This window comes from Triplophysa dalaica, chromosome 1, assembly GCF_015846415.1.
Source record: "Triplophysa dalaica isolate WHDGS20190420 chromosome 1, ASM1584641v1, whole genome shotgun sequence".
In the NCBI taxonomy this organism is placed as follows: domain Eukaryota; kingdom Metazoa; phylum Chordata; class Actinopteri; order Cypriniformes; family Nemacheilidae; genus Triplophysa; species Triplophysa dalaica.
The window spans coordinates 11,363,439-11,372,622 of NC_079542.1; the positions used below are offsets into that span (position 1 = coordinate 11,363,439).

A 9,184-nucleotide genomic window follows, 5' to 3' on the forward strand; every position below is an offset into this window, starting at 1 on the left:
AGCCGTCACCACTCTCAAACCGACAGTGCGTGCCGTTGTCCCGCCAGGCAGGTAAGCAGGCGGAGCAAAAACCTTCCCTCCGGGGACTCCCCGCGACATGGTTAGCTCCGCCAGCCGACGAACCACCCCCCGTGGGAATGATGAAGCAGACCGTCCCCTTGGTCACCCTGTCACAGTCCCTGGGAGCTCGAGAGCTGCCCACACTGTCTCGCTGGCTAATGAGGGCGGTCCGTCTTGGTTACTCGATCCAGTTCGCCAGAGACTCACCCAAGTTTCGGGGCATCATCTCTCCCTCTGTCAGAGGCAGGGACGCCTCCGTACTTCGGGTAGAGGTCACCACCCTTCTGGCAAAACAGGCATCGAGTTCGTCCCTCAAAACCAAGATGTTCAGTGGGTCACCACCCGCACTTCATCGTTCCCAAGAAAGACGGCGGGTTGCCCCCAAAGGCTGCGTACCCTGAACAGAGCACCTTCACAAGCTGCCATTCAGGGTGCTCACACAGAGGCGCGTCCTGACATCTATGAGGTGTCAGGATTGGTTCGTGGCAATCGACCTGAAGGACGCTTACTTTCATGTCTCGATCCTCCTCGACACCGGCCGTTCCCACGGTTCGCGTGCGAGAGGCGGGCATATCAGTACAGAGTCCTCCCTTTCGGTCTGTCCCTGACCGCCCTTTCTCCCTGAGAGGAGGAAGGCGAGCGGGTACTAAACTATCTCAGCGACTGGCCTATCTTGGCACACTCGCGAGATCTGTTATGTACACAAAGGGACCTGGTGCTCCGGCACCTAGGTCGATTGGGACTCCAGGTCAACCAAGAGAGGGGCAAGCTCTCCCCAGTGCAGAGCATCCTCTTTCTCGGTATGGAACTCAGCTCTGTCACCATGTCGGCACACCTGTCCGCAGTTGTGCCCAACCAGTGTTGAACTGTCTGAAATGAACATTTTAGGCAGACAGCGGTCCCCCTGAAACAATTCAGAGGCTCCTGGGACACATGGCGTCCTCGCGGGTTAATACCCCTCGAGTTGATGCACATGACACCGCTCCAACACTGGTTTCAGAGTCGAGTTCCGAGGAGAGCGTGGCACACCGGCAGCAGGCGCATGGTGATGCCGCCCTGCTGCCGACGCACCATAACCCCTAGTCTTTATGACTTTTTCGACGGACTCAGGTCCCTCTGAGCAGGTTATGAGGCAGGTCGTGGTGACGACTGAAGTCTCCCTGCAGGGGTGCGGTGTAGTGTGCAACGGGCACGCAGGTGGGGTGTTGGACGAACCCCCGCCTGCGCTGGCATATCAATTGCCAAGAGTTGTGGGCTATGCTACTTGCACTGAGCAGGCTACGGCCTCTCGTGCGAGACATGCACGTGCTGTTCCGAGGACAGCACTATAGCTGTAGCGAATACAGATCGTCAGGGTGGCGTTCGCACACAGCAGCTAAACACAACTTGCTCGACGCCTCCTCCGGTGGAGTCAACAGGTGACTCGTTCCCTGCAGGCCACACACCCCGGGCAAACTGAACTAGACAGCCGACGTGCTTTCTCGCCAGTTTATGCCTCGTGGAGAGTGGCGACTCCACCCCCGTGCAGTCCAGCTCATTTGGAGGCTGTTCGGGTAGGCCCAGGTAAAACCTGTTCACCTCCCGTAACACCACCATTTGCCCGCTTGATAGTCCCTGCCCTCGGCACGGATATCCTTGCGCACAGCTGGCCGCGGGATGGGCCGAAGCACACCTTCCCCCCCCCAGGAGCCTTCTTGTACAGACTCTGTGCAAGGTCAGGGAGCAGGAGCACCAAGTGTTGTTGTTATGCAGCGACGAGACGAGACAACGAAGACGGGAGCCCTCGGAGCGACCGGAAAGAGAGAGGGGAGAGAGGAAAAAAAAAATCCGGTTCCCCGACATGCTGCCGCTCGTTCCTCAACCAGCCGGAGTACTCTCCTTCGCGGTGCCTTGCGGTGGCCCTGGGGCTTCGGTGGACGGCTCGACCGTCCGCCCCCTGGCGGCCGGCGGTGGCTCCTCCTTTATCCGGGAGTCGGGGCGGGTTCCCCGTCCCCTGTTCCTCCCCCTTGGGCGGACGGATGCAGGCTCCGGCCTCTGGCAGGCGGTGGCTCACCCGGCACTTCCGCCCCCTGCTCCTCCCCCTCGGGAGACGGACACAGGCTCCGGCCTCTGGCGGACGGCGGCAACCCCCCCGCTCCCACTTGGACGAAAGCCACCCCACCTCGACCCAGGGGCGCGGCAGCAAAGGTCGCCGTTCCACCGAAGTTTTGACGGTGGCCGCACTGTGCACTTCCGTTTCCCCAGAGCCACCGCTTCGGGCAGCCACTGGCGGACGCCCTTCGTCCGCGCTGCCCGAACTCTCCGGCACCGCGAGGCCACTCGGCGGCGAGGACTCTCCGACAGCATGTCTCTCCTTCCTCCCGGGTTTCGGCACCAATGTAACAAATCTCAATAAAATGGAAGGAAGGAGTCGGGAACCGGAAAACATTAAACAAGTTTTAATATAAATAATAACAGCAGGCGGCCCCTCACGGACGACCGCCGGCGAACAAAACATAAACATAAATACCAATATAAATACAATCGTAAAACAAGTTCGGGCCCGGTCCTCTCTCTTCGACGGTCCGGTCGCTGGTTCCTTTTATGCTCCCATCTCCTACGTGATTCGAGGCCGGTGTGCGCACAGCTGGCGCTAATTCACAATTACTCACCGGACTCGAACCACGGTCTCGCCCCGCCTACTCTACTACACACCCCCTCTGTGGGCTGTTCCGTCTGATGTATCCTCATGAGAATGGTTCCCACTCCTGGTAACCCATGAGCTTCCCCAGGTGGGCCTCCACCTCGCGGTTAACTACTCAGTCCGCACGTTCCATGCGTTCTCCTCCAAGGACGAGACCATACCTATATCCACCATATTCCTCCCCACGGGTAGGAGGTGGCCTCTGTAGCGCTTCTCTGATTAAGAGTCGCGCTTACCCGGTGTAAACTGATCTGGACGGCCTCTCGCCTATAGAGAGCTAAGGCCCCGTCCGTGAAAGTTACCGGTCAGGGCTGTACCCATCTTTCTCCAAGAAAGCTCTGGAACCCCCCGACCACCACACTGGAAGGTTACAGTCTCACGAAAGCTTCGAGATGACACGCCCAGGCTTGTTACCGTCGCTTCGCTAGAGATTGTGACGCGATACAGCGTTGTGGCGTTTTCCATAGGCAACCCCATCTGTCGTTCTCGACACAACGTCGAGAGACCGACAGAAAGGGAACGTCTTGGTTACGTATGTAACCTCAGTTCCCTGATGGAGGGAACGAGACGTTGTGTCCCTTATGCCACGAACACGTATCGTATTCTGCTGCAGTTTGAGAGGTCTCAGGCTCTTCAGAACAAAGGTAAGTGAATGCTGCACGCCGGCCTCCTTTTATACCGGATTTCCGGGGGCGGAGCCCGGCATGCAAATTGCATTCGCCAAATTTCATTGGCCTTTTCTATAGTAGTCAGAGTTGATTGGTTCTCAAGGGCGAACCCCATCTGTCGTTCTCGACACAACGTCTCGTTCCCTCCATCAGGGAACTGAGGTTACATACGTAACCAAGACGTTAATAATGGTCCATCATGTAAACAAGTATGATCAGGATGTCACATCTTGATGAACTACATACAGTAGGCACACACAAAACTAATGGATATCACAATCACCAAGTGATGAAACTGTTTACAAATTCTCTTACATTTACCATGCGCCATTCGGCTCTCAGGGGTTTCATTCTGCTCAATTTAGGACAGGTTCTATCAGATGCAACCTTGGTAAATAGCTTAGGCATTGCACATTGAACATCTGTGCCTCCATAGATCACACACCTGATAGATTGCACATGCTACAGTACCACAGAAAAAAGCATTTTAACTTCAGCAATGTTAACAGATCTACAGTAATTTTGTTATGGGCATTTTAACTGGAAGTGCAAACTACAAAATGTGTTTAATTAATAATAAGCAAACACCATATGGTCAATTATTTAAAAAAGGTTATTAACAGGTAGTTTGCACATAAATGTGCGCCACATGCTATTGAGTATGGTATATATAACTTTTTCAAGAAAGCATCTTTGAGTGCCAATCACCTCGACATTTCTTGTGATTTTGACTTCTCTGACGAGAAATATTTTTTGGGGGTATAAAAGGATTCTACAGTAGAGCACTATAGATGGTTTCTGGACTTTAATTTACTTGAAATTAATTTACAGTTTGTGATTGTTTATCGGTCTAGTTTAGTGGCTAATAATATAACTATTTATATTTTAATCAAAATATTAATCTATATTAATATTTTATTGTACAATAACTGTATAAAATAAACAATTTGTTGAATGGGTCGTGTAATTTTGTCGCATATATTGTACATTTTGCAAAGTAAAGGTTCTTCCACTGGTAATCCCAAATAATCTTGGCTAGACATACTAGCTAATTTAATTTACTTGTTATTTATTTTGCTGGTTACCAGAATGAATCTAAAGGGACTCTATTCTTTGTGGATGTGTACTGCTTGCGGAAATGAATAATCTGAATGATAAAGTATGTCCTTTATCCAAATTACACAGCGCAAGTTCATTGATTTCTATGTAGCACTTAGTTCTGACAGTTTGAGTCCTTAAAGGGGTCATATTGTGCGAACACATGTTTTTCTGTGTCTTTGGTGGGTTATAAGTTGCCCATCCACGTATTAGACACGTAAAATTGCAAAAATGAAAGTGTCGGAACAAAAGATGCATTCTATCTTAAAGCGAATGCTCACCCAGACCTTCCATGAAACGCCTTGTGTAATCACACCCCCACAAATCCATGTCAGTTCGTGGTATGAGTTGACTAAGACCACCCAAATGTATACACAAGTCAGTACTGTCAGTATAATTGCTTTGGAAGCTGATGTTCCAAATATGGTAAGATGCATTACATTTCCGTCACACACTTGCAGAATTTGACCAATCACTACGCAATGGTTAACTGGCCAATCATAGCACACCTTGCTTTTCAGAGCGATGAGCTTTGTTTAAATTCCAAGTGTTTCAGAGAGGCGGGGCAAAGAGGAGATACAAACATGCACGGTATGTGGAAAATACAGCGTTTTTAACCTTGAATCGTGTATACACATTGCATTACATCTAAAACAAACAATAATATTTGTTTTAGCCATGTCATATGACTCCTTTAAACCTTCATATTCATAAGCGGACAATGTTACTTTTCAGATTATTTCTATGCCCTGACAAATTGTTGGGTTTCTCCATGTCCCCATTAGACCTTTGTTCACACAGCGATCAACAGGGTGAAGTGTCCTAAGAGCTTAGCCCTGTTACTTCCCACCTACAGCACGTTTCAGCTGAGATAACAATGGCAGCAGTCCAAGAAAAGCCATTTGCATTAGCATTACCTTGTGTGTTGAAAGGATCTTATAATGTGGTCCAACACAAATTACATTAACCTATGGGTTAAGAGAGTGTGTACCTCTCATTTCTCTCCCTGTCAAAATTCACAACAACCAGCCTCCATTTTTAAACCTCAATCAGTGAAAACCAAAAGGGAAAAAGCCCTGAGCCTTTACGCTATAATTAGAAATACACAAATTTATTCCTCTCCCAAATGCAGAGGTGATTTATCAGATAATCCGCAACAATTACTTCTCCTCTTATTACAGAGGACAAATTGCTTCTAGGGAAGAGTTAATGAGAGACTGCGATTTAAAAAAAAGCCATTTAGCTTGTGTACAATGGAAAATTGTCTTAAAATTTCCTCAGAGCAAATATGAGATATGTTTGCATGAGTGTGGACCTTTTCACATCAACAGAACCTAATTAGGTTTTTAAATGACTTGTTACAACTAAAAGACACAAAACTGTAACACCATGTATAAACACAGAAATATAAAAAACTCAAATGGTAACAGAGTTAAAATCAAGAAACCTCTTGAACATTGGGGCTTAATGAGATGATAGGAGGAATGCTGGATAATGAGACACTTGTCTAAATGTCAGAAATCACTGTAGAATTGGAGTCACATAGAGATTTTGATTAAGAATATTAATTAAGGAATATATGTTAACAATGAATACGTCACATGACAGCTAGTTCTGCCTGTTTAACAATATTTACCCCATTGTCTCACAACAGAATATATATTTTTATATTATACTGTATGTAATAATTATTCCTATTCCAATGGTGAACAGTAAAAGCTATGGGCTGGGAAAAGATCTTATCTCGGAGAACTGAATTTATGTTTTTTATCACCTGTTCATATGTTTTATACTGTAGACATCTGAATAACACTTTTATGTCAACCGCCCTTATGCAAAAACACCGACCAAATATCACAGCAAAATGTGTAAAACTCCACTCATGTCCTTAGTTGTGGGGTAAGTTATTACTCCGTACAGTAATTAAAGGAAGGGGAACTCTTATTGCTGAATTGGTGGTACTTTTCATTACATTCATCACAAGAGATGAATCAAAAATTTTGCCTGTGGCTTGACTTAATTTCCCTTTAAAAAGCGTAAAAGAAAATCATCTTTGCACAGAGCCACTCGGAGTCTTATCAGTACAACTGATGGTACCGCAGCCCAGAGTACAAATTAGTTTAGGTATAATCAGCAGTTAGCCGGACAGAAATGAGCAATAATTAAGCTTTAACCTGAAGAAAAATCTTCATTTAAAGCATAAAGTGGATTCAGCACTGGACAGCTCTTGTGTCCCACACTGCCTTCTTCATAACCAATGACTAAATCCCAATAGAAACATCTAATAATAATTATGAATAACCTACTATTCAGACCAGGCTTCGCACAATAGCACTATGACATTTAAAGCCTGGAGATATATAGGATTGTAAAATACAAAAAATATATATTAAGGGCTACACATTGGTAATACTGTAGTACATTACAAGGCGTCCAGTACAAAGAATCGTAGAACAAAAATATTAGTGTTACCTTTCCCATAGTTGAAATGGAGTTTGATGGCTTTGCCTTGATTGATGTGAAGATATGTGAACCCAATGGCAAACATAAGCAAAACGAGTAGCAGAAGGAGTTTGAACTGCGTGCGGATCTTCTTCAGAGGAAAGCGCATTCTCATCACAGAAACATCACCCACTCAGTGGAAAACTCAGGTGACTGTCTTGTGTTGATCTGGTACAGCCAGAAATATCAAAAAGCAGTACAGGAGTATATGTAAAAAATATTATTTTCACATTCACTCACTGATAGAGATGTGTCTTACAGATTTAGAGTAAGGTTTAACCTTTTAAAATGTACCGTGTTTTACACAGCTGAAATAACAATGACACTATGGTGACATTAAAACTTTCTGCTTGATGTAGGCTACTGCAGGGTGTTTATTATAAATGACATTTAAACGACTACAGTTTGTCACAAATGTCATCTGCAGTTAATATTGCATTTAAACTCACCGTTGCAGTGTATTTCTCTCTAAAATCAGCATGTCTACACACGCGGTCGAGATGTGAATGGCATCAGCACAAGAGAGGTGTCGGCAGGTCCTGGTGTCCTATGCATCTTACTGCTCAAAAGAACGATACTTTGAAGATGGACAGCTTATCATATAGTATGTGTTATTGGAAGCAAAATACACAATTTCACAATATCATGATGGGGTCGCTGATGGTCACCATAGTGACTTTTATGCAACTAACAAAGTTATTTTTTCCATTTCATTCTGTCTTCATATACAGAGGTCCTGTTAAATGGTGCACAAAAGAGTTTAGAGTTTTGCACAAATCCTCATTCCAGTCGTCGTGTGCGATGGACAGACAGTGGAAATGTTGAGGTGTGAAATTCGTTTTCTTCTCGTTTCAGTCTCGTGTTTGTTGTCAGAACGCAAATAAATCTCTGCACTAAATATCCCTGAAGTATCACTGTTTTCTGGTTTTGTATCAATGTCTCTTCTTGCGTTTGTCGCACGGGTACACACAAGCGCTCGACACGGTGCACGCTTTTGTTTCTCCGATTTGTTTCACAGCCGTGAAAGAAAACATCTTCGCGTAATGCAAATAAATCCTCGAATCGTCGTCGTTACAGCTTTTCATGTATCCAGATATTTTTATGAGGTGTTCTTCGCTATGAAAGAAAACTGAAATATTTTCCCAAGCAGCATGACAAACCGCACTTGGCCGATTGCGTCCTCAATTTCATCCGCGCGCCCTTTGCTGGTGGTAGAGGGAGCTGTTACCTTTATATACAAAGAAACCGCTTCCAATGTGCAGCCAGTGCGCTTTGTCACCTGAAAGATGCATAGCTCAAGCATGATTATGTGTAATGGTTTTATCGACTTTAGGTTTATGTGGCATTAATAAGACCAAACTTAAACGACATCACGCCGTAGTTGCCATTTATTTTTTTCTTTCTATTTTAAATGCAACATTTTTTCAGCAGGTGACTAATGGGGCAATTCATCAAGTTATTGTGAGAAGCGTTGCACTGCTGCCATTTCCAAATTCTTTTTTCTTTTAATTATTCTGGATTAAAGCATTTGGAAAATACCCAAAAGTAATGAAAAACAAATAGGGAAGAAAAAAGCACAAAGGACTCATTTTGATAAATAATATGGGCTAGCCCTAATCATGAGAGATTTTTTGTGCATATTTATAATATTGTTTTCCTTAAAGGGTTACTTCTCCCAAAAATGAAAATTCAAAATGAAAATTCTGTCATCATTTACTCATTTACATAGATTTGTCCAAACCTGTATACATTTCTTTGTTCTGATCAACACAAAGAAATATATTTGGGAAAATGTCAGATCTCAGAATGTCAGATTTCCCTCTTTTGTAGTAGTTTAAATGGGGAGTGAGATTTGGCATTCTTCCAAATATCTTCCTGTGTGTTCGAAAGAGCAAAGAAATGTATACAGGTTTTGTACAATCTGAGGGTTAATGAATGATGACAGAAATTACATTTTCACAAGTTCTTAAAAAAGCTTTTTATTAAAAAACGTTTATATGTTCTTTATACGCCGTGAATATGACAAGCGCTCCAAAAACCAACCAGATGAGTGTATTATTAAAGAATCTGGTCTGGTACATGTTGAAGAAACCCTGAGCATGTTTGGAATGAATGTGCTTTCTTCGAAGATCATTCTCATCATACCTTTGAAGGCTATAGGTACGGTATTCAA

The 9,184-nt window shown here is 44.8% G+C and overlaps 1 protein-coding gene across 1 annotated transcript in view; it reads right to left on the reverse strand.

The window, feature by feature from the left end:
- Positions 1-8,201, reverse strand: part of b4galnt4b (beta-1,4-N-acetyl-galactosaminyl transferase 4b) — a 65,896-nt gene extending 57,695 nt beyond the window's left edge. The window contains exons 1-2 of the mRNA XM_056755396.1: positions 7,461-8,201; positions 6,982-7,179 (exon numbers count right to left, since the gene is read on the reverse strand). Of these exons, the coding sequence (XP_056611374.1) occupies positions 6,982-7,126 (145 nt within the window). The 5' untranslated portion in view covers positions 7,127-7,179; positions 7,461-8,201. The remainder of the gene's footprint in view (positions 1-6,981; positions 7,180-7,460) is intronic.
- Between the last annotated feature and the right edge of the window lie 983 nt (positions 8,202-9,184).